This window comes from Trichechus manatus, unplaced genomic scaffold (genome assembly GCF_000243295.1).
Source record: "Trichechus manatus latirostris isolate Lorelei unplaced genomic scaffold, TriManLat1.0 scaffold00076, whole genome shotgun sequence".
Lineage (NCBI taxonomy): Eukaryota > Metazoa > Chordata > Mammalia > Sirenia > Trichechidae > Trichechus > Trichechus manatus.
In genome coordinates, this window is record NW_004444012.1 from 526,905 (window position 1) to 553,076 (window position 26,172).

Here is a 26,172-nt window from a genome sequence, read left to right on the forward strand (position 1 = left end):
GCTGTGCAGATCGATGAATCCTGGGTTCGGCAGATAAGCTGACAGCTCGAGTCCCAAGAACGGGAGATGAGATGACAGGAAGCAGCCCCAGGATCCAGAGAGAGCAAAATGCCAGAACATCTGCTTATATACAGATGCGGGCCACACCCCCAAGGAGACTGCCTTTCATCTGATTGGCAACTCACAGTATGTTCAATCATGGGAGTGATTACATTAAAACATGGAGAATCATGGCCCAGCCAAGTTGACACACAATCTTAACCATCACAACGGCTTCAAATAACAGAACAAAAGTTAAGCTTCTACGGAATATTTATATATGTTTACCTCATTTCTAGGAGTTTATCCTCCAAAAAGTTACAGTTCCATAGAACTTTTTAGTAGTGTTAGTGAAAACTGGAAACAACCAAAAACAGGGTAATGGTTAATAATATCAATATAATTGAAAAGCTAAGTAATATCAACATAATAAAATATTGTACTGCCATTAAAATGATAAGTAGATGACTATAGAAACATGGAAAGGTGTTATCTTACTAAGGGAAAAGAGGACAATACAAATTCGTACTTGGCTGGTTCAACCATATAATAATTACTAGGTACATATGGATAAAGCTTAGAAAAGAGCACAAAGAAATAAAACCAAAAGCAAACCCATGCTGTCAAGTCAATTCTGACTCACAGCAACCCTACAGGACAGAGTAGAACTGCTCCATGGGATTTCCAAGGCTATAAATCTTTATGGAAGCAGATGGCCAGATCTTTCTCCCGTGGAGCCACTGGTGGTTTTGAACCACCAACCTTTCAGTTAGCAGCTGAGTGCTTTAACCACTGCACCACCAGGGCTTCTCAAGCTGCTATCTTAGGGTGGTGAAATTAGGAGTAAAATTTAGAATTTAATCTAATTTAAAATATGCTTTAATATTTTAAACTTTGCTGTCAGCTAATACACCTTGAATGTAAGGACTTTAAGAATGTTGGTTTCAAATGACATAGTTTACGGGGGAGAATTTAGTCAATTCTGAAACATAAATGTTAGTTACCGTGACCATTTAGATGTGCCAGGATGAAAAAGCCTTTAATGCACTAATCACAGATGGAAATGACACTCTATACTAGCATAAAAAAGAATCTGCAAAAAAAAAAAAATTTGTGGTTCCATCGTAACTTACCGCGAGGGTCAGCTATGCGTCCAGGACAGCATTCCTTCACCCACACCCTTTTTCCTGGTCCAGAATGGGAGGCCAGCGTAGCTCTCTGTCTCCCCTGACGCTTCCAGACTTCTGTCTTTCTCCCCCAGATCTTCTTTCCTGACATCACTGTCATCTCTTTTGCCACTCTCAGCCGACCTGTTCAGGATTTCTACTACCATCTCTTCAGTATCTGGTTCGATCTACTCTCCTGTCTTCACTGATGAAACCTTCAACATTCAAGCTGACTCTTCAGACATAAAACAAAGAACAGAAAAAGGAATACATATGAGTCACCTGCATGTATTTTATGAGAGGAATATGAATTTGTAGACAGGCCCTGACAACTGAAAGTTGCCCAGATTGAGGGAGATTCTGTCTATATCTGCTTTAGCAATAAAGGGCTGAATGACTGTTAATGAACTGTAATAATACATGTGTTCAAGTCTAGTGTTTGGAAAACTATAGGCAAAAATGTCAGTTTGTATCACTAAACTCTCTCGAGTCACACCTATCCAAATAAAGCACACAATGCTGATTTATAATCAAAAAGCAGCAAAAGCAGCAGTCGAGAGCTGTGACCGACGCACAGCACTGCTGATGTGCAGTGTTTCAGACAGCGTCCAGTCTGACAATTGCAGGAATTCTAACTATCTGCCTCTGCTCATTAACTGGGAGAACTCAGCCCCCTGCCAACTACCGTATGGCTGCCAGTCTCGCTCACGGAACCCTGAGTTAACAGCCCTCGGTAAACCAAGGCCGGCTTATCCATTAGGCAAGGGAGGCACAGCGCCTGGGGTCCATGATACTTTTAGGGGCCCACAAAAATGCTTTAATTTCCTTAAAAAATAATAAGAAAAATAAATATAATAATAGTGAACTTACAATATTAAATCAGCCTGGATTATATTCATCTTCGTGCCAATCTCGTTATAAAATATAACTTTTAATTTATTATTGTTAATTTTTTTTGTGGAGAAAAGGCCCACAAAGGCACAAGTGCCTGGCGCCCACAAAAATCATAACGTGGCCCTGTGACAGACTCTAATACTGTACCGCCAGCTCATGAATGCCCAATTTCAATGACCCTTAATAGCTCACAAATATAGCATAGTTCTATATAAAAATGAAACTCTGCGGAGCTGCTTGTCACATGATCCCAGGAACTAAAGAAAGGGTTTATGTATTTCAGCAACTGGACTGGCGCATTCTCAACCTACCCGTGAACAAAGGACCCTACTTTGAAGACACAGCTCTCCCCGACTCCTAGTCAGAGTGCAGTCTGTGGGCCAGCAGCGTGAAGCATTTGTTAGAAATGCAGACTCTCAGTCCCTGCCCAGACCTTTCTAATCAGAATGCACGTTTTTATAAAATCCCCAGCTGATATATACACATGTGGAAGTTGCGAGGCACTGCCAGTTTTAGAAGAATCTATGCCTAGAAAATACTCTGCATTTCCTGTGCAGGGAAGACCGCACAGAAGCGGTATGATTGCATAAAAACCCCCAAATTCCTGACCAAACAACTCCAGCCCCGTGAGATCCCACAAGCAGCAGAGGGATCTTCCAACAAATGTGAAGAAGATGGCCAAGAAAAGACAGTAAGGCTCAAATCAAGGTGTGAAGAAGAGCCGCTTCCCTCCTTAAAATGCACAGATGTAAACAGGGCTACTGCTTCCTGAGGGCTGGCCCTCTCAGCAGACAGCCAGGGGCTGCACTGGAGGGAATGCCTGGGGGAGCCTTGTGTGCCGCTGGAGTTCATTACTGTACTTCCCAGGTTGTGACTTGTCTTAGAGCCAGACCTTTAGCCTAGAGCCCTGTAGTGCACTGGGCATTCCTAAACACTAGGCTGCTAACCAAAAGGCTGGCGGTTTAACCCTACCCAGACGCTCTGCAGGAGGAAGACCTGTCGATCTATTCCTGCAAAGATTACAGCCTAGAAAACCTTATGGGGCAGTTCCACTCTGTCCCATGGGGTCGCTGTGAGGTGAAATAAACTCGTCAGCACTAACAACAACACACTGCAGCCGCAGGCCGGCGAGAAGCTGGGTCCCGCAGTCCAGGGGAGCCCTAACGCCCATGGGTCGGGTAACATCGCTCCTTCCTCCTGACACTCGGGCTTCTTATTCACTACCGTTCAGCTACAGGAACCAACAATATTTACATTTGAGTATTTACAAAGTACTCTAGCTAGGCTGTCCTGGGGTGTTCAGAATTTTGCATCATTTCTTAGTAACTAAGATGACTGCTTCCCCTTCACGTTTATAGGTTGTTTCCACCCCAGTTTGTCTGACGTCAGTTTTTCACAGAATCTGGCGGGAAGGATGAGAATTTAGAGTAAATGGAGAGACTGAACTCTCTGTTGTAATGTGTTTTAGCATGCCAGGACACCTCTTGGCTTCCCTCTAAGGACAGGGGACTTAGAAAGCCAAATCCAGGGTCCTAACAGATGACAGGCATTTTTAAATATTAGGAGAATTGGCTCTGGTTCACTTCAGTGAGAAGATTAGCTAATCTACTTGAAGTAAATGAGATCTGAAAATGTACAGGGCAAAAATCATTTAAATAGCAGGGTATTTGGGGATTAAGAAGCCCTGGTGGTGCAGTAGTTAAGTGCTCAGCTGCTAACCAAAAGGTTGACGACTGGAACCTACCAGAGCTGCTCCACGAGAGAAAGACGTAGTAGTCTGCTCCTGTAAAGATTTACAGCCTTGGAAACCCTATGGGGCAGTTCTACTCTGCCCTATAGGGTCGCTGTGAGTTGGAATCGACTTGCCAGCAACGAGTTTAGGTTTTCGGGGACTAGATCAGCTGAGGTTTCCCAAGCAATATGCTAGTGTTACTCCATTTTTTTTTTTTTTAAAGCAAACCCACTGACTTAAATATAGAAGTAGCTAAAGGTATGGTTCTCATTTCTTTGTAGTCATACCTTATAAAACTAAAATCAAACCTGGCGCCGTGGAGTCGATTCCGACTCATAGCGACCCTATAGGACAGAGCAGAACTGCCCCACAGGGTTTCCAAGGAGCAGCTGGTGGATTCGAACTGCTGACCTTTTGGTTAGCAGCCAAGCTCTTACCCACTGCGTCACCAGGCACACCTTATAACCTTTTTCAATAGATACTGACGTGTGAAGAATAGTTGGAAAGGCACAGTGACGCTGAGAAGTGCTGACGGGCAGAATACCGAGACAGAGGGGAAAACATATCCAAACTGTCACCCATGCTGCCACGCAAACGGATTACAAAAACTCTAGGTAGGGATGACAACTATTTTTTGGCAGGTTCCAATTTTAACAGTTCAAAGCAAACTGTATTATATATTTTTAGCAATTTCAGCTTCTACCTTTATTTTTAAAAACAGCTTTTTTTTCCTGAATATAAAAATATTAAACCAAAAAATCAGAAACACACAGAAGACTTTTTAAAAAGAAAATAAATACTACCTATAAAACCCAGAGTTAACCTCTGCTGGTGTAATCCAGCATTTATAAAAATCCCTGACACACGGATGTTGAGTTTTCTCTCCGTCCCTATCCTGGCTCACCCTCTTGTGGCTGTGACAGGAAGAAGCCAAGAGCCAGGCAGCCAAAAGGAAGAGGAAGACGAATGAAAGAAAGGCCTGTGAAGATCATTTCCCACCATTTCCCACGTGAAGATAAGTCTGTATGGGCCAGGGTCCTGGCAGGAAGCAGGTGGAGTGCTCAGAAGGACTGATTCAGAGAGAAAGCCTCCTGGTACCTCCCACTGGCTGAACACTGGAAGTCAGAAGGTAAGGGGATTTTGTAGTCCTTAGAGATCCTGCCTTCCAGAACACAAAGCAGGGTAAAACCAAAAACCAAACCCATAGCCGTCCAGTCGATTCCAACCCATAGCAACCCTACAGTCAGAGTAGAACTGCCCCCTAGGGTTTCCAAGGTGAATTCGAACTGCCAGCCTTTTGGTTAGCAGCGTAGCTGTAGCTCTTAACCACTCCACCACCAGGACTCCAAAATGCAAGCACCCTAGATGGGACGGGGTAGGGAAGGGATCTGGCTTGGCAAAAAGACCAAGCCCAACAAAAACAATCTTTCTCAAATATTTCATTATAATTATAGGTTCTCATATAAGGCGGGAGTCCACAGCACTACATTACAGAATAACTCTTGAATTATCTGGAGTCAAGGATCTACGCTCTTCCTGTGGTCCGACTGAGAAGAGCAGAAACAGGAGAACTTCACGCCACCTGAAAACAGTATAGAGGCTTCTCACAGCCATCTAATGCCTCTGGAGGGGTAAGCCTAGCATTCGAGGGGTCCAATCATTGGATACTTGGGTACTAGGGTGACAATGACATACAGGAAGGAAGAGAAACACAGAGATGGAGATGCAGAGAGCTCAGCTGCTGTTTGCTGCTGGTCCTCTCCCACCCTTTACCCAAACAAAAAGTAAACTTCACAGCTCCTATATGGGTAAGAACCAACACTGATTACCTACGAGTCAAACTGAACATGTGTCTAAGATATCAGCAAAGCAGTCACCAAGGATACATGACAGAAAATCAGAAAACTTGGAATGATGCTAGTTTTTATTTCAGTGTATTTGTAGATTTTGCATCATTTTAGAAAAGTGATATTTTATTTCGTGGTTTAGCACAGTTTTGGCAGTTGTTGGTGGTGGAGAGGGTGGCAGCACATCGAAATCTTTTTATTGGGGCTTCAAAAATGCTTAACCTGCTCTGCTTAGGACTGAAATGAGCGCCTGTCTCAGGGATCAGCCCAACAGTTCCAGAGGAATGAACGTAATAGGCAGAGCCTTGTAGTTTAAAATGAGCATTTTGAGGGCTTTTATTCTTCATGGCAGAACACATGGCTTCATTCCTCTTCAGCTGCTCTCTGCTAATCCCACAATACATCTCAGATCCGACTGACCGCGTGGCGGGGGCGGGGGGGCTAAGACAGGGAGACCTCCTCCAGTGGGGTCAGTCACTAAGTATGGGTGAAGGTAGGGGAGGAGAGGTCAGATACACTCTCAACAAGGACTTAAAAACCAGCGGGATCTAAAATGCTTCCAATGACTCACTTCTCATTCTGGGCAATGCCCATGAAGACAGTCCCCATTTTCCCAGCTCCTGTTTATTTGTAATAGTTTTGTAACTCATTGTTTAGACAGTGAGGGATGACAACTGGAGACCAGACATCAGAATACAAAGAACAGACTAGAGAAAAGTATTTACAGCTCATATCACAAAAATATAATTCCCCTGATACTCGTGAAGAGTGTGCCTCTTAGCTCAAGTACATACATGAGACCTAATGGGCAGCTCCTGTCCAGAGAGGAGATGAGAAGGCAGAAAGGGACAGGAGCTGGTTGAATGGACACGGGAAACCCAGGGTGGAAAGGAGGAGTGTGCTGTCACAGTACAGGGAGAGCAACTGGGGTCACATAACAATATGTGCATAAAGTTTTGTATAAGAGACTAACTTGGATTATAAACTTTCACTTAAAGCACAACAATAAAAAAAGAAAAAAGATATAATTTCCCTCATGTTTAAGAGCGCCTCCAAATCAGTAAGAAAAGACAATTCAATTGAAAATGGGCAAAGAACACAAATCAGGGAAGTCACAGAAAAGGAACTACAAATAGCTCTTTAACATTTATGCAATGCTCCACCTCACTTATAATAAGAAAAACACAAACTAAAACTGGGAAGTCATTTTTAACCCATCCATTTGGCAAAAATAAAGTAGGATAACACACTTCTTGGTGAGAGTACAAGGGAATAAGGCACTCCAACGCACTGTTGGAGCGCTGTTACTAATTGGCAGTCTGAATCTACCAAGTCTAGCCTAGGGAATAAGGCACTCCAACGCACTGTTGGAGTGCTGTTACTAATTGGCAGTCTGAATCTACCAAGTCTAGTCCAGGAGAAAGGCCTGGCAATTTACTCCCACAAGATTACAGACATTAAAGACCCTATGGACACAGTTCTACTCTGAAACACACAGGGTCTCTGTGAGCTGGAACTGACTGGACAGCAATGGGTTTTATACATTCCTAGTAAGAGTGAAAGTTGGCACAACTTTTGCAGAAGGCATTTTGACAAAATCTACCAAAATTACCATGGCTTGGGTCAGGCACACCTTAGTCATCAAAGTGACATCTTTGCTTTGTAAGATGTAAGAGGTCTTTTGCAGCAGATTTGCCCAATGCAATACATCGTTTGATTTCTTGATTGCTGCTTCCATGGGCATTGACAGTTGATCCATGTAAAATTAAATTCTTAACAACTTCAAAATTTTCTCTGTTTATCATGATATTGCTTATTGGTTCAGTTGTGAGGATTTTTGTTTTCTTTATGTTGAGGTGTAATCCATACTGAAGTCTGTAGTCTTTGATCTTCATCAATAAGTGCTTCAAGTCCTCTTCACTTTCAGCAAGCAAGGTTGTGTCATCCGCATATTGCAGATTGTTAATGAGTCTTCCTCCAATCCTGATGCCACGATCTTCTTCATATAGTCCAGTTTCTCAGATTATTTGCTCAGCACACAGACTGAAAAAGTATGGTGAAAGGATACAACCACCGCACACACCTTTTCCGATTTTAAACCACAGTATCCACTTTTTCTGTTTGAACGACTGCCTCTTGGTCTACGTACAGGTTCCACATAAGCACAATTAAGTGTTCTGGAATTCCCATTCTTCGCAATGTTATCCATCATTTGCTATGACCCACAGAGTCGAATGCCTTTGCACAGAATGCATGTGAAAGCTGGACAATGGAAAAGGAAGACTAAAGGAGAACTGATGCATTTGAATTACAACATTGGCAAAGAATACTGAATAGACCATGGGCTTCCAGAGGAACAAACAAATCTGCTCGGAGGTACAACCAGAATGCTCCTTAGAAGCAAGGATGGTGAGACGCTGTCTTGATTACTTTGGACGTGTTATCAGGAGGGACCAATCCCTGGAGAAGGACAACATGCTTGGTAAAGTAGAGGGTCAGCGAAAGAGGAAGACCCGCAATAAGATGGACTAACACAGTGGCTGCAGCAACGGGTTCAAACATACCTACTATTGTGAGGACAGCACAGGACCAGGCAGTGTTTCGTTCTGTTATACGCAGGGTTGCTATGAGTCGGAACCGACTCGATGCCACCTAACAACAACATCATATATTTATATAACAATATATATTAAATAGTATATTAATTACAAAAATATTATATTATTTATATGTTTCTTTATTATATACTAAATATATATATTCCTGTCCCCTTTTTATACACAATTTGCAGCATACCATATGTAAATTTTGGGTGAATAATCAGGAAACTGACAGCAGTGATTGCCTCTTGAGAAAGTTGGTGGCTGGGGGAGAGAAGTGAGTGGCAGACTTTTCTCTGTATACCCTTTAGTACCATTTGAATGTTGTACCATGCGATAAAGTCCATCAGTTAAAGACCACCAGGAACACTCCTGTAGTCAAACAACGTTAGGTTTTTCAGCTTACTGCTTCAAGGAAGAGTGCACACCACGGGTGTATCAGTAAGAGGGAATACAGAGAAATGATTAAGAGCGTTTGGGCTTCTGCTGAATTATTCTAAGAGGTCTAAGGGAAGCAAACATCAGCTCTGGATTGGGTTTCTCGGCAATCTTTGTTCAGGAGGTGAGAGGAAGAAAGCAGGGCCAGGGAAGTAATGGTAAGAAAGCAGTAATGACAGGAAAGAAAAGGGTTATCAGTCATTTTAGGAGTCCCTGGGCGGCCCAAATGGTTAAGTGCTGAACTGCTAACCAAAAGGCTGGCAGTTCGAACCCACTCAGAAGTGCCTCAAACCCACCCAAAGGCACCTCAGAAGAAAGGCCTGGCAATCTGCTTCCAAAAGGTTCAAAGCCTTGAAAAAACCCTACGGAGTTCTATTCTGCAACACGTGGGGTCACCATGAGTCAGACTGATTTCACAGTTATCTGGGTTTGTTTTGTTTTATTTTGCTTAGAACTTTTGCAGCTGTGGTGTGGCCTTGGAAGAAACATGGTTTTCTGACGGCCTTGCCACCGGCCCTGGGTCTATTAGGTACATCGTAGACGGATTATGAACTGTGCTGATTTTTGCTTCCTCAGTCCTAAACTGACTTTTACCTTCTCACATGTGAATGTGTTACCTATCCAAAATTAAACAGATTTTAAAGCAAATAAGACAAAAATAAACCTTCTCAAAAAAAAAAAAAAAAAATTTATGAAGAAATCAGCCAGCTGCTTGTCAACCTCCTAAACCCAGATCACCAGTTCCCTCAACAATTACGAGGTTTATCCGGCAAACAGAAAAAGTCTAATTTTGTTTTTTTTTTCTTCTGAGCAGACTTGCTCCTTCCAAAGAGCAAATGTGAAGAAACAGCCATACTCAGGGATGAGGGAAAGCACCCCAAGCGGCAGTCGCTGCCTGGAAGATCAGAGTATGGCGCAGCCCCAGCGTCGCGTCCCGAGCCCCTGAAAGGGCTTGGAGTACTAGGCTCTTGCATTTTTTTCTTTCCATTTTTGTCACCCTTTCCCGGGAGGCTAACGCTAGGACTGCACAGGACAAAGCCATACATTGCCCTTGATGGTCTTTAACAGGGATCTGCAGTAGGGCGGGCAATGTTCAAGACCAACGGAAACCTTGGGCAAGTCACTTCCCTTCTCTATTATTAGGGAAAATGAAAGGACCGGAGCCGATTATCTCTGAAATCTTGACTCTAGCCCCCACGATCAACAACGGCAGCCCCCACCCCATGCCCTAAAGTTACGCTCCTGGTAAAGCACCCTAAACCGTACGAATGGTGTAGTGTCAGTTTTTTTTTTTTTTTTTAGCTGTTGTGCTTTAAGTGAAAGTTTACAATTCAAGTTATATTTTAAAATTGCCCAGTCCTGCTCTCTCGCCCTTTCCGCCAGAGGCAGCCCTTAGTTAACAGTTCGTCTATTTTTCCAGATATTTTCTTTGCAGAGACAGTATCTCCTTCAACCACTCACAAACGAGGCATTCTATATATTCTAATCTGCAACGTGCCTTTTTATCTGTTCGTCTAGGTCTCGGGGAATCTCGACGTTCTTAAAACGCTCTCTGGACCTATTTCTCGCGAAGCCGGGGTCTCACTTGCAGACGCCTCAGATCCTTGCCTCTGTCAGAACTGTCATTCTTACTTTCGTGACGTCCTCGGCCTCCGCGGCTGCCACAGCAACGCACCCGTCACCATTTTCACTGTGAGGGCTGCTCCTTTCAACGCACCGAAGCCACGTGACCGACGGCCTTCCAGTCCTGAGCGGGAGGAGCCGGGACAGTCCTTCCGCCTCGCCCGCCGACGGCGTCAGGCTCCTTCGCTCCAGTTTGAGGCTCCAGTTCCGGCCAGAGGCGGGCGCGCAGTGATGACGACAGCAGGCCGGCAGCGACTGCGGCGGGGAAACGCGAAGGGCTTCCGGAGCTGACTGCCTGACCGCTGAGAGCTGCTGTCATGGCGGCTGCTCTGTGGGGCTTCCTTTCCGTCCTGCTGCTGCTGCTCTCAGGGGATGTCCAGAGCTCAGAGGCGCCCGGAGCTGCTGCCGAGGGGTCGGGGGGAAGCGGGGTCGGTGTAGGAGACCGCTTCAAGATTGAGGGGCGTGCAGTTGTTCCAGGGGTGAAGCCGCAGGACTGGATCTCGGCGGCCCGAGTGCTGGTAGATGGAGAAGAGCACGTCGGCTTCCTTAAGTGAGCATCCTGAGGGCAGCGGGAAGGCGGTTGGGATGGCGGCTGGAGGGCGATTCCCCCAGGAGAGCTAAGTGTCAGGACGGGACGACGTCGCTGTCGCCGGGCGGAGGGGCGGGCGCCGCTAGCGGTCCGGGCGCGGAGACCTTGGAGGCAGTGGGACGCCTTGCCCTCGCGACCCGGACCTCAGGATGAGAGTGGCAGGTGCTCGCCGCGGGGCCAGAGCAGTGGGGTTATTTTCACCCCCGCTTGGGCCCTTTATGGGAATGACCGCTCCTGAGCCTGGAGACAGGTGGACCCGTTATTTGTCTCTTGCCGGCTCTTTGCCTTTGCATTTCGTCTGATTTCTCAGGAACCTGACCTATTGTTGCAGTCAATTTAGTCTTTTGGTAGCTGGTGTTGCGTCGAGAGATGCTAAACAAGTGGGAATTCTCAAAGCCCAAAGGGCTCCTAGTGATGACATAGACTGGGAAGCTAATGTTGCTTCTAGGATTAATGGGCCCTGAAGTCCCTAATCAAAGCGCCTTTTTTTAACTTGGGGTGGGATTGTTGTTCTTTTTTACACCTGAATTCACTGAGGGATTTACAACATCACACTTGGCGTTTATGTGAGACTAGGGTTTCTCTACACGGGTTCTGTCCTTTTCAGCTGTTAGTAGAAATGGGATTTCAGCCTATGTAAAAAGACTTACGTTTTGCAGCAGTCTGCTTCTCGAACGTCTAGGCACAAATATGATGTTTTAAATCTTTTCTATTGTTGCTTGAAAGTGATACTTCGAGCTGAAAGAGAATGTTTAGGAGAGGAAGTATTTCTTTGGTGGGCCTGTCCACCAGCAAGGGGTATCTGAAAACCAGACAACTTAAGTGTGGACATTTGATTCTAAATCTGATTTCCAAATTTGTTGAGGCCATCCAGGTGCCCTTGAATGAGAATTTCAGCTATGATTGACAAATAAACTTTGCAACTGTTATTTTAATGGTGTTTGTTATTAATGATCTGGCATTAGTGCATTCTTTAGGGTTCACCCTAATTCATGATGCTTTAATAATAAAGCTCTCATTAAACATTAAAAATGTTTTTATATAATTGTTCTTTCAAGTGAAGATCCAGCACGGGCTACACATTGTAGAATACATTTTTAAAGCCAAGTTTTTAGATTTTCGTTACGAAATTTATATGTTATCTTCCTGTAGTAAAATATTTACTTCAGAATGGAAACTATATTTGCTTTTACTTTAGGCTGTTATTTCTGATATTTTATTGTATAATCATAAGTTTAATTATTTTTTTTCTGGACGTAGAAAAATGTTTTGAAATTGCTTCAGTCAGAGTCCCAGCAGAAGCAGATGGCACCCTTGAATTAGAAAAATTCAGAAGAGTTTATTGAAAAGGTTAAACAATGTAGTCAGAATGTGGGAAAGCAACCAGATTGTGCATTCCCCTGGAGTTTACACCTTCAGGGCTATTATCACCTCTAAGCTCTGGTGGCGCAGTAGTTAAGAGCTCGGCTGCTAACCAAAAGGCAGGCAGTTCGAATCCACCAGCCGCTCCTTGGAAGCCCTGCGGGGCAGTTCTGCTCTGTCCTGTAGGGTCACTGTGAGTTGGAATTGACTTGACGGCAACGGGTTTGCTTTTTTTTTGGTTTAAGCTTGTATAAACCTAGGAATAAGTGAACTTGATGTTTGCATTTCAGTTCTGTTTTAGTTTAATGTGCTGTGAAGTAGTATGGAACACCTTTTCTGCTGTTTAGTAAATACTTTGCATGTGGTCAGTATCATCTATACCTCTAACTGAAAGATCCTAGTGATTAAAGAAGCATTATTTTAACATATGATACTGAGGATTTTCTGATAAAATTGAGCTTTTGAGAACAGAAACTTCTTTTTTCCTTAGAATAGCAGTTTGTCATTTTCAAAACAAATTAATTTTGATCTTTGACTTTTTTAAATAAAGGGAAAAATTAAAAACCTAGAAGAAAATGAGCTCTTGATGAGATAGTCTTCTAACTTTAAAAGGTTAAGAAGAAATCAGAAAGGAAAAAGCAAATGGTTTTAACTACATAAACATTTTAAACTTCTACATACACAAAGACATAACCAAAGTAGATGGGAACTATTTGTAGCAAGTGGAACAAAGACTTGAGTACCTTTTTTTTTTTTTTTTTGTATTATGTGTTTAAAGAGAAAAAGAGAGAAAGAAAGAAAAACAACAAAATGCTATTTTTAGTAGTAAGAAATTATTGAGGGATTGGTAAATTGGAACCCTAACGATTAGTTGGAATTGACTCGACAACGACTGGGTTTTTTTTTTTAATATTGTAGTAATAATGTGTATCGATAGCTTCCCTTCAAAGGAAATGAGGACATGGCTTCAGAATAGGAACCATGCTCCTGTCACCTGTCATCTCTGTCCCACAGGAGATCCAGAAATACTTTCTGTGTCAGGGTTCTCTGCTACTCTGGAGTGGAAGTCGTTACAGAACCCACTCAGTGTAATTATGGAAGATAAAGTGTGGGACAACTCTCGCCATGTGCTTTTAATGTCGTTTTTATTGGCGTTAACTTGGGCATTAACAGATGTGTGATTTAAAACATAAGTAAAGAGTAAGCTGTTGATCAGTAGTGGCTAAATGTGGTTTTCATTTTTCCAGGACAGATGGGAGTTTTGTGGTTCATGATATACCTTCTGGATCTTATGTAGTGGAAGTTATATCTCCAGCTTACAGGTTTGATCCTGTTCGAGTGGATATCACTTCAAAAGGAAAAATGAGGTGAGGGTGCTTGATTTAACCCTTTTATTCGTCTTGGGACAGAATGCACCCACAAACATTTTCAGGTTCACGGGTTTCTCAGAAGGCTGCTTGTCCCACTAAAAGTACCTGCCACCCTCCAGTGGGGCCTGTGTAATGGTGAAAAATGAAAGAAATGGTCTTTGGTGAAAATTCGCTAAGTTAAAAGGTTTACGTATGAGGCAGTGCATCCAGGAAGTATGATTGGGTCAAACTTTTGTCTCTTTTGGCTTTTGGATAGCTACATAATCCTTGTAAGCATGTTTATGGCTTCCTGTGCGATAGCTAGGGAGTCCTGCTGGATTTGGCTCTCTCTCTCCGTGTGTGTGTGCGTGTGCATGCGTGCGTGCATGAGTGAGTGAGTGATATTTGGAAGACCAGTGTAACAAAATGGAAGGTGTCACCCTCCAAATGTCCTTGGGACAGGGGACCTCACACCACCAAGAAAGCAGTGCCAGGAGAAGAGCGCATCCTTTGGACGCAGGGTCCCTGCATGGAGAAGCTCCTAGTCCGGGGGAAGATTGATGAGAAGGCTGACAGAGAGAAAGCCTTCCCCTGGAGTTGATGCCCTGAATTGGACTTTTAGCATACTTTAATAAAAGTGTCGATGGAGAACACTGAAAACTCAGTGGATTCAAAATCCATTAAAAATCTGGAAACAAAGATCTTCCATGGAAGCAAATCAGTGGACTCCGAAATATCCTTGGACAGTTGTTATAAAATGGATTATCCTGAGATGGGCTTATGTATAATAATAATAAAAACTTTCATCCAAGCACTGGAATGGCATCTCGGTCTGGTACAGATGTAGGTGCAGCAAGCCTCAGGGAAACATTCAGGAACTTGAAATACAAAGTCAGGAATAAAAATGATCTCACACGTGAAGAAATTTTGGAATTGATGTGCAATGTGTCTGAAGAAGATCATGGCAAAACGAATAGGTTTATTTATGTGCTTCTAAGCCATGGTGATGAAGGAGTCATTTTTGGAACAGATGGACCTGTCGACCTAAAAAAATTAACAGTTTTCTTTAGAGGAGTTAATTGTAGAAGTCTAACTGGAAAGTCTGAACTTTTCATTATTCAGGACTGCAGAGGTACAGACTTGGACTGTGGCATTGAGGCAGACAGTGGTTTGATGAAGACATGACATGTCAGAAAATACCGGTTGAGGCAGACTTCTTATACGCGTATTCTACAGCACCTGGTTACTATTCCTGGTGAAATTCCAAGGATGGCTCCTGGTTTATCCATTCACTCTGTGCTGTGCTGAAACAGTATACTCACAAACTTGAGCTCATGCACATCCTCACTCGGGTTAACCGGAAGGTTGCAACAGAATTTGAGTCCCTGACTCTACTTTTCATGCAGAGAAGCAGATTCCATGCATTGTGTCCATGCTTACAAAGGAACTGTATTTTAATCACTGAAGAAATGGTTGGTTATTTTTTAGATTGTAAGCCAAGTGAGAAAATGGTATAACTCATACTGTTTTCTTCTCTTATTTAAGTCTAATACGTCAGATGGTTTTTTGAAACATACCATTTTCATAGCAATAGAACCCCCGTGAAGCTACCTCAAACTCAAAATCAGGTAGTTGAAATCAAATTTAATTAGGAATAAATTAAAATGGATAATGTTATAATTGTTATGAGAGGAAATGGTTGTAAATTTACATAATTAGCAAGTTTAAGTGATACTATACTATGAATTTTCAAGTTAATTATGAAAAAGTTACACATTGGAGTAATGAATTCTAATAGTACGCCCCCACTTAAGACTATGGGTTTTAGTTTTTCTCAAACTATAGAAATGATGATGTGTAATAATATATCCCAGAACTTGAGGATCCACTGGCATGATCAAAGGTTTGAAGACCTTTACTTTTTTTTTTCTTAATAATATTTTTTTGTGTTTTAGGTGAAAGTTTACACAGCAAATTAGGTTCCCCTTAAACAATTTTTATGCAGATTATTCCGGGCTGTTGGGTACCATTTTTACAATGTGTCAGCATTCTCGTTATTTCCATTCTGTTTGTTCTGTTTCCATTGATCTAGCTTCCCTTCCCTTCCTTGACTTCTCATCTTTGCTTTTGGGTAGCTGTTCATCGTTTGGTCTCATAGAGTTGATTGTTTAAGGGAGCACAGTACTCACGGGTGATATTGTTTATTTTATAAGCAGCAAATCTATTTGTCTGTGAAGATCTTTACTTTTAAAACTGGTTAATTGCAGTTCTAGAACATTTACCTGACCTGAGCTCATGGTTTTGTAATGTTTTGTCCTGAGCATGTCTTTGTGGTTAAAAAAAAAAAAAAATCTTATTTAATATTGGAAAAGAAACTAGAAATTTTATTTGAGAGTGTGAGCACACTGAGTGACTCTTTTAAAGCCAAATGCAATGTTAAATGGAGGGACAGAATCACAACCATTGGGTGCTGAGACGCAGCTGATCTATCAGCATAAGTGTCCTGTCATTTGTCCCTATGCAAATTAATTGTTTCACATACCAGCAAAATACCTGAGAAGCTGTTATGTAAAAACCTCAAACTTCATGCTTCATTATTAGCAGCCTGAACTGAAGAAATTCTGGAGAAACATGCCAAAGTACAACTTGTATGATAAACAGTGGAATGTAAGGAAAGAGCGGTAAATAAGTTAGCTGGACTCTTGGTAATGAGAGTGAAGGTGGTTTGATCCTGAGCAGACACTGCGTAGCCTTTGTGAAGAAGGCAGAGCCATAGACTACGGCTTCAGAAAAGGACTGCCAGCTTATACAGGTGTACGCAGGGGATGGCTTCCAAGGCAGGAATCTCTAAGTAAGTCAACCAAATCAGAAGCTTCTAAAATAGAAATTTTCCAAAGGTGGTCAGAATCACAGTAAAAATCATAGTACTCTTTGTAGTAAAATTTTTAGCACACTACATTATTTTCTGTGGAAGTTTACAATCCAAAGAAAACAGTGGTAACGTCTTACACCGTCCTCTGAAACGAAAGGAGCACGGCCACAGGACTTTAGAAATCATCCACTCTGAGCCTCTCCTTTGGTGCAGGAGGAAGCTGAAGGCCAGAGAGGAACTGCGCAGCACACAGCCTCCCTCCCACGGACGTGCTGAGCCATCCCTGCATCGTCCTGTGTGTGACTTTCAGTCTGACGTTTCTAGTTAGCTTTCCTTTTGCTTGAAGAAATAAACTCACATTAACAAATGACAGCTATTCATTTTTACTAGGTCTGTATTTTTCTAAGTAAGTGTAGAATGTAGTGATATCTTAAGGTGGTTGCTGTGTGACAATTTTGTAAAAAAGATCCTTGGGACAGACAGAGCCCACTAAACACTGTGCCAGACTACCACCAATGTTTTGTGGGAAAATGTATGCCCACATGAAATTTTCAAAATCCATATTACCAACTACAAATTTGAACACACTCAGTTGGTAAGCTTGCATTCCACTATTGAAAACACATGCCGTCTTCAAAAAATTAAAAACATGAAAACATTAACCTTTTAAGGTTAATTTTCACCAAAGGCCAGGCTCCTGAATACTTCATTATATATTCCTTTTATAATTTATAGTTAAGATAGAAAAGTTTCTTATTTAAACTACTGATATTCCTTAAAAAATATAAAATATTCTCCTATTGTTTTAATCTGAACGTGGATAAAGTTGAGTGTCGTCCTCCTCTGGCTTAAATTGTATTTTAAAACTTTATTATGATTAAATAGAGAAAAGATAAGATTACCTACCATGGGAGCAAAAACACTCTGAAAGTTATAACTGAAACGGTATTAAATGCTTTATCTGTAGCATCATTCCCCACCTCCCACCACCCCCCTACCCCCCGCCGTACTAATTGGTTTCTTTTATTTAATATTGATGGAGCAACTCTTATGGCCAAGAGCTATGTTAGACCCTGAGGACATAATAGTAGGCTCGACTTAGATGGTTCTTTCCCAGAGATGCCCATGGTAAAGCAGTGACAGTGGCATGTAGAAGTGCTCCAACAGAGGAAGTATAGGTGTTGTAAGTATATAACTTGGACTTCCCATTTTCATAGCCCTTTTTATTAAAGTTGAAAATTAGCTTTTCTAATTGGAAATACTATTCATCATCTGTTTTTCACTGGGATATTTTGATAATACCCTTTAGTACCTATTTGATACTACTCTGAACTAGAAATTTCTATAGTTTCCTCCTCCTTTAATGTACAACGGAAATACAGGATTTCTGGGGAAAACGGTAGATTCCATTGTAGAGTTTATCTCAAAGTTAGGATCTTGAGAAGAAGAAGAAAAGCACGGTATTAAAGGCTGGCAGAATGGGAAAAAAATTTAGAATTTCTAGGTAGATTAACATGTGGTTTGAAATTGAGGTGAAAAGAATTTTGGGCTATTCAGAGTGTGAGCATGGAATAGCACAAATCCGTCTGAAGCTGGAATCAGTTCTGTAGATGTCTGGATTCTTCAGATTCAGCCTTCAATTATAACCCCCAATTTGTTTATTTGGTTTTTTGTTGTTGTCTCATGCAGTAGCACTGCCTTTGGTCTAATCTGACCAGAAAGTATGTGAAACAATTTTAAGTGGTAACGTCTCTTCTTTGTTTGAGCTATCACATGAAACTTGAAGGCAGTACCTTCCATATTTTTTGATGGAATAAATGAATTGTTTCAAAATAGTTGAACCTCCTTAGGTATCAACTTTCTCATGTCTTTTTAGAGGCACAGAGCTTTAAAAATGAACAAACTATATAAATGGACATGAAAAATCTTTTTGGGATAATGGAAATGTTCTAAAAATGGATGTTATAACTTGGTAAATTTACTAAAAATTATTGAATTGTGCAGTTAAAAAAAACAGTAGTTTCACTTAACTAATAAATCTCTGCCTTGAGCACTATTCTCTTTTAAGAACTATCTGTATGGGATCAAATTGACAACAGCAACTCGAAAGATCAGATAGGAATCTTAGAGGGTGGTAAATTTATGTTAATGGGGAGGAACAACTCAGAAAAGGAGGGTGAGCATGGTTGCACAACTTGAAGAATGTAGTCAGTGTCACCAAATTGTACATGTTGAAAGTGTTGAAATGGTGTATGTTTTGCTGTGTATATTAGCAAAAAAGATGGAAACATCTTTGGTGCCCATCAGTGGATGAACGGATAAGTAAAATGTGGTACATTTAAAAGTAAAAAAAGTATAGGTCTATATATACACACACGTGTATGTATATTATTTTATTAAATCTAAACCCTCCAGAACTTATTGTGACTTTTATACATTTTAGCATTGCAAGCTTAGAGATAGCTGCTCGCACGTTTTTAAGACCCCCAGCTCGGGGTAGAACATAAATTTTATGAACTATAGTATGCCAGTTGACTGAGATGTCCCATGGGGTTAGACCATAGATACTTGAAAAAAGAGTAAAATAGAACTTCTGCAGTAAATATAGGCATTGAAATATAAAACTCCGATGTGTTAACCAAGATTGAAGAGAGAATTGATGAACTGGAAGATAGATCAGGAAAAATTGCCCAGAATACAGCGCAGATAAAGAATGGATGGTGTGAATCAGAGTTTAAGAGGTGGGGAGTGAAGGATGATCAGGTCTAACCTGTATCTTATGTAAATTCTAGAAGGAAATAGTAGAGAAGGTATGGGAGGCAATTTTCAAAAAGTAATGTGTGAACATGGCTGAGGGTTTTGATAGAATTAAATCTGATTACAATTAAAATTAGTTGCATCTCTGGAGAGAATGTAGTGTTACTTATGGCACTATCGCAAGGCTTTCTCGAGGCATAAATTCTTCCTGCTGTATAGCCTTGAAGATCGGGTGCACCCAATAATGCATATCTCAGACAATCAAAAAATAAAATTCAGCGTTTTTGTATGTTTATAATAAAGTGAGGACTTTGCATAAAAGGATTCTAAGAGAACTTTTGATATAACCAGAGAAGTTGAGGAATTTGCCTAATCCCACAGGCCTAGGTAATGACACAGCTACAGCTGGAAACTAGGTCTCTTGATTTCAGGTTTAATGTTCTTTCTCTGCATCTCGCTGAGTATTTTAGACATGCAAATAAAGTTAGTTTGCTTGGATTTTTTAGATAAAGAGTTTAGATGCTCTATCACCTGAGGTCGAGGTAATAAATAGAAGGCATTGCTAATATAAGCAGTTCTTTTAATTAGTAATGTTTTTAATAAAATGACTGATGCTTTTCCCATGTTTCTTTATCAGAGCGAGATATGTGAATTACATCAAAACATCAGAAGTGGTCAGACTGCCCTATCCTCTCCAAATGAAATCTTCAGGTCCACCTTCTTACTTTATTAAGAGGGAAACGTGGGGCTGGACAGACTTTCTGATGAACCCAATGGTATGTATCAGGCTAAAATGAAACATCTCTACTAATCCCTGACTGCTTCTAGGCAGTTGAAAATTTCCAATCCCTGTGAGATAGAAAGCTGAGGTCAGATTGTTGGTGAAAGGTTAATTGTGAACAGATTCTAGGAAGATAGTGGCTTTGGGAATACACAATGAAAAGACTATATTGAAAATTGCACTGCACATTTGATATTGAAATGTGCAATAGAAGTCGAATAGATACTTGTAAGGTCTAATGAACTGTTTTAAAATTCAGATAGGAGTGTAGAGTGAGTCACACATGGAGCTGTCTCTTCCTTTATGTCAGCTACGTATTAGTCTGTTAATAAATGTGCCATCATTTATTTAACCAGCCCCTGCTAACGGCACAAGTCAAGTTCTCTTGCTCCTTTTTTAGCATGTACGGTGAACACAAGTTACTCTGTGGTAATTTAAGAATCTGGTGTTATCATGAAACTAATGTTATGGTGCCCGCTAATGATAAAACACTAATAAAATATATTTTTTAGAAACAAATTGGCCTTTTTTTCTTTTCTCTCCTTTTTTTTTTTTTTTCCTTGATTATTTTTTAAAGGTGAGTTATTGTCTTGGAATTGTCTAAGTTTTTATTATATTCCTTGCCAGTAGTTATTTAGATCATAAACAAGAATTCTCGGGTGACTGTACATCCTCTAAAACCCGTTGCTATTGAGTCGATTTCGACTTATAGCAACCCTATAGGACAGAGTAGAACTGTCCTATAGGGTTTCCAAGGAGTATCTGGTGAATTTGAACTGCTGACCTCTTGGTTAGCAGCTGAGTTCTTAACCACTGCGCTGCCAGGGCTCCACATGTCCTCTAGAGAGGAATCAATTAGTACTCAGCATCTTCTCTCAGGGATAAAGAAGCAGGAAAGTAGATCAGATGAGAGAAATCAGCAATGAGATGCCAAAGCTTATTGCGAAATATCTTCCACATTCTCATTTCCAAAATTCCATAGAAGTGTATTCAGTGCTAAAGTCTTCTAGGTAATTTCTGATCTGCTCAGAAAGTGCCACATAAACCAGAGACTGCATCAGCCTGAGACCAGAAGAACTAGATGGTGCCCGGCTACCACCAATGACCGCCCTGACAGGGAACACAACAGAGAGTCCCTGATGGAGCAGGAGAACGGTGGGGTGCAGAACTCAAATTCTAGTAAAAAGACCAGCCTTAATGGTCTGACTGAGACTGGAGGAATCCCAGAAAGCAAGCCCCCAGACTCTTTGTTAGCCCAGAACTTAAACCATTCCCGAGGCCAACTCTTCAGACAAAGATTAGACTGGACTATGGGACATAAAATGATACTCATGAAGAATGTGCTTCTTAGTTCAAGTAGATACATGAGACTAAATGGGCAGCTCCAGTCCGGAGGTAAGATGAGAAGGCGGAGAGGGTTAGGAGCTGGTTGAATGGATGCAGGAAATCCAGGGTGGAAAGGAGGAGTGTGCTGTCACAGTATAGGAAGAGCAATTGGGGTCACAACATTGTATGTATAAATTTTTGTATGAGAGACTAACTTGAATTGTAAATTTTCACTTAAATCACAAGAAAAAAAAGAAATGTGATCTGCTGAAGTTGTTGCCTGTTACCATACTGCAGGCTCTAGGGGATGTGCGTTAGCGAGAGCGGGGCTAATTCTAGTGTGGTTCTTAGAATATCTGGGTAAGAATCCTCCCTCTCCCACTTTCTCTGTGACTTCGGCACAGTCTCGCTGTACCTCAGTTTCCTCATCTATAAAGCAGGGTGTATTATGTATCTCGTAAGATTGTTGAGAGCACTGAATGAGCTAACGCCTGGTATACAAAGTGCTATGTAAATGTTAGCCGTCATCATCATTACACATCCACTAGCATAAATACGATGATAGAAATGTACATCCTTGTGTCTATACATAGTAGGAAGGTAAAGATGGGAAGAATGCGGAGGATGAAAAGTTGACCTCTGACCGTGGTTATGGGAGCAGAAAGAAAACACAGTATGTGCCGCCCAGAGCTCTGGAAGTTTCTGCTACACGGTGTCCAGGAGCTGGAAGTGCTGCTGATGTGCAGTGAATCTTACTGTGCTAGGATCCCTCACAGTGTTTTCTCCAAGAACCACTAAGTCATCTGGAAAGAGCAGCCCAGCTGGCCATCAGGATCACCCATCCCAGTGCCAGACTAGACTGAAGAAAGTGAATAGACAGCTCTGTGTGCGGGCGGTTTGTGTTAAATAAAACTGCCAGCTCTGCCGAATGATCCGTGGTGCTCACGTGAAGTGTGGCGTCTACAAAGTCCCAACACGCATGGATAGGGCTCTGACACTCTAGGACAGTCAGATGTTGAGCACCTTGCTGTCGGCAGAGCTGACTGAGTAGAATTGGGTAGGTTGCTGCTAGTTTTATTCTGTACACAACATTTGAATCTTTAACTTCATCGTTGGTTATTAAGTGGTTTTTTTTCTGCTGTTAAACGGGAATATTTTTTTCTGAGTTTATTTTTCTTTCACAGGTTATGATGATGGTTCTTCCATTGTTGATATTTGTGCTTTTGCCCAAAGTGGTCAACACAAGTGATCCTGACATGAGACGGGTAAGGTGACTTTGCAGCTGTTGAGTTTTGAACTGTATCCTGATACCTGGGTTTAGATTATGACTACGTGTCTAGAGTTTTTTCAACTTAATCCTAATTCCCAAGGCAAAATGATCTAGAGATTGTGTTCATCCATTATTGTGTTCTTGGCATTTAATTAGTTTGTTTCCATTGGACCAAATAAATTCAGTTGGTTCTGTCTAATAAAGGCCTGGGTCTCTTCAGATAGCTAAAAGATTTTCCCTGGTCCTAGTCTCTCTGTGTGTCACCTGTTAAATAGTTGAAATGCTCAACAATCTTGGTGTATCTGGTCTGAATATTTTGTAAAATGATAGATCCTATAATCTGTCTTTACTTAACAAAACTCTCTTTGGAGTACACGTTCAGTTTTATGTGTTCGGACACAGAAAAGAAGTTCAGATAGAGCGAGGAGGGAAACAGCATAGTGGTTTTACAGGAGAGAGGAGCGGCTGAGCAAGGTGCTTCCAGTTCAGTGCCACCACTTTGTCCCTTGTAAATACTGGCTTCCATGCAAGAGTCTTTAGGGTTTTTCAAAACCACTGTTCGTTCTTTCATCCAACAACCATCAACAGTTATCTTCTGAGTTCCAAGTTCCTCCATTGTATTTAGTGTATTGATGTGTTTACAGCTTGTTCCACACTCAGTCAACATTTATTAATCAATTCCTAGGTTCTGGATTCTGGGTATACAAAAATGAATTATATGGCATCCCTGTCAACAAGCTCGTAGTCCAGTTAAATGTAGGAAATGGAATGGATTCATAAAACACACAGTTTACCACCAGGCGATTTTTTTTTTTTTAATGGGAAAAGAAGATATATATAAATAAATAATCACAGAAAACAGTAAATGTTTGTTAAGGGAGTAGGTGATGAAGCTCTGTAGAAGGTAAGGTATCTTTTCCAAGCTGGAATAACAAAGAAAGCTTCATGGAAAAAGAAAACTTTATGATGTTTTATTGCTAAATGTTGGCATCTTTGCTTCACTGTTGGTCAGAAAGTAATATATCCTGTGCAGTCCTTGTATCTGTTAAATCACTCAACTCTGATATCAGTAGAAGGAAACATCAGAAGTTACATTGGATTAAAAGTACATTCTTTACAAAGTGCTTAGACATAGTAAGTTCTATAAAAAGTTGTTGATTCAAGCGCTTCAGAATGGAACAGATTCAGAAATAGACTTGTTGATACATTTCTGCAGAGGCTCAAGACTCATTACCATATGCGTTTAACTCGACTATTAGGGCATATTAACATGATTTGTGTTTATAGTGTCTCTTTTCCTGCCTTATCTGTAAAAACACCTTCTCCTTGAAAGCCTGCGTATAAATTACCTTTGGGGAGAAAGCCAAGCTCATACTCTAGTAGTGTTCAATTTAAATGACAGCTAATATAATATTTGTTATTTTATTTTGTGTCTGAACTGATACGAATTTTAAGTTCACTTTTGAAAATGTCACATAAAGTTCAAATGAAGCAGACACATTAATATAGTGGAAGCAGAACAGCACGTTATAGGTTGTTGATTCAATGGAGAGTCAGGCACAGACTCAAAATAAAAGTGCCAGATCCTTATCCTGTCCTACCCGTGACTTGTTTATGTTGCTTACCTTAGATGATGTATTTGAGGTCACCCAAGACATACTATACTTACAGACTTACTACTGGACTCTGTGGAGTTAGGGTACAACTCTTGGAAAAACTACAGTTGTCTTCCAAACTTCTCTGATACCTTGATACACAGTAATTAAAGATTCGTGTCCTGGTTATACGCATCTAAAGAAAACATGAGCTTAAAAAAAGCTAGTTAAAACAATTAAAAAGCACTGTAATCAGCAAGCATAAAATACGGTGTCAGGAATATGATCAGACATATCCATGATCAGAGAAAATACTCTTTATAAAACCATAAGCTGAGTCAATGAATGAAAAAAAAAATCTGAAATCATCCCTCCTAATATATCCTGATATAACTGAAACTAACTGTAATAATAAAAATTAAAACTACATCAGGAACATGTGGTTCCACCTCAAATATTAGGAAATGTTAAATACAGGGGCAGGGCTCAGAATTTTGAAAGGTCGGTCAAGCATTTATTGAACATTACTACGGATCAAAATGCTTAGTGATACAAAACCAAAAAACCAAACCCATTGCCATCAAGTCGATTCTGACTCCTAGCGACCCTATAGGACAGAGTAGAACTGCCCCATAGGGTTTCCAAGGAGTCGCTGGTGGATTCAAACTGCTGACCTTTTGGTTAACAGCCAAGCTCTTAACCACTGTGCCACCAGGGCTCAAGGAGGTACAAGATATGGTTACTAATGATGTGCAGTGGAAGTGCTCTTTGGTATGACGTTACATCATCGCTCAGAACCAATACCTTTTACTTGTTCTACTCGCCTCCTTCTTCCGTCAATAGGGAGTATTAGAAGTTAAAATGACTTGAAGGACCCCAGTGCATTTCATATCATTCTGCTTTGTCTCCCTGCAGGAGATGGAGCAGTCAATGAATATGCTGAACTCCAACCATGAATTGCCTGATGTTTCTGAGTTCATGACAAGACTCTTCTCTTCAAAATCATCGGGCAAGTCTAGCAGCGGCAGCAGTAAAACAGGCAAAAGTGGAGCTGGCAAGAGGAGGTAGTAGGCAGTCCGGAGCTGGCATTTGCGGACACGCAACACTGGGTGGCAGCCAAGTCTTGAGGGAAAATTGTGTGAAGCAACTACTGTAAACTTGACTCAACCTGAACGTTGGTCTCCTGTTAACTGTTGTATGTCATAACTTTGAGCACATGTTTTGTACTTGATACACAAGAAAATCCAGCTTTCATCCTTTGTCTGAGGTCAATATTGATGTCACTGAATTAATTACAGTGTCCTATAGAAAAATGACATTAATAAATTATATGATGTACTATACATTATGTATATTAAAATAAGTCTTAATCCAAAGATAAAATTGTCATTTTTTTCTCTTAATGTTTCTTTTTTTTTCCCTTGCAGTTTTCTTCTATCTTTCATTATCTGAGGTTTGAAATTGACCTTTCCTGTTTAAAAAGAAATGGTTGGTATTCTTAGAGCGGCGTGCACCATGGTTTTTGTGTAGCCCGACCTTTCAAAATTCTGAGCCCTGTCCCTGCATTTAACATTTCCTAATATTTGAGGTGGAACCACATGTTCCTGATGTAGTTTTAATTTTTATTATTACAGCTAGTTTCATTTATATCCGGACGGATGATTTCAGATTTTTGTTTTTTCATTGTAGTCTTCAGGTATGGTGCTAATTTTACAAATAATTGAGTACCAGCTATGTGCTGAGTTCTGAGGTGGGATACAAAGATGGATGATATCCAGTGCCTGTCCTCAGTGGAGCTTATTATCTAGGGAGCACAGATAATAACAGGAAGTGAACAGCCAGGAGGAAGAGGAGCACAGATAATAACAGGAAGTGATTGGCCAGGAGGAAGAGGAGCATAGATAATAACAGGAAGTGAATGGCCAGGAGGAA

The 26,172-nt window shown here is 41.1% G+C and overlaps 1 protein-coding gene, 1 long non-coding RNA gene and 1 pseudogene across 3 annotated transcripts; 2 read left to right on the plus strand and 1 right to left on the minus strand.

The window, feature by feature from the left end:
• Nucleotides 1-251: 251 nt before the first annotated feature.
• Nucleotides 252-8,275, minus strand: LOC111821295 (uncharacterized). The gene is made up of 3 exons (XR_002824732.1): nucleotides 8,243-8,275; nucleotides 1,173-1,440; nucleotides 252-396 (listed from the first exon to the last, which is right to left on the minus strand). It is a non-coding gene; the product is annotated as an uncharacterized LOC111821295 (long non-coding RNA).
• A 2,294-nt stretch (nucleotides 8,276-10,569) lies between these two features.
• Nucleotides 10,570-26,158, plus strand: EMC7 (ER membrane protein complex subunit 7). Of its 2 annotated transcripts, XM_004380591.1 has the most exons (5): nucleotides 10,570-10,889; nucleotides 13,538-13,657; nucleotides 19,906-20,044; nucleotides 22,560-22,640; nucleotides 25,156-25,619. In XM_004380591.1, exons 1-5 carry the CDS (start codon nucleotides 10,657-10,659, stop codon nucleotides 25,306-25,308), a joined length of 726 nt encoding a protein of 241 aa, XP_004380648.1. In that variant the 5' UTR covers nucleotides 10,570-10,656; the 3' UTR covers nucleotides 25,309-25,619. The 2 variants fall into 2 exon arrangements, with proteins under 2 accessions (XP_004380648.1, XP_023590879.1); XM_023735111.1 differs by lacking the exon at nucleotides 13,538-13,657 and having other exon boundaries at nucleotides 10,639-10,889; nucleotides 25,156-26,158.
• Nucleotides 13,666-17,499, plus strand: LOC111821296 (caspase-3-like; annotated as a pseudogene).
• Nucleotides 26,159-26,172: the final 14 nt, after the last annotated feature.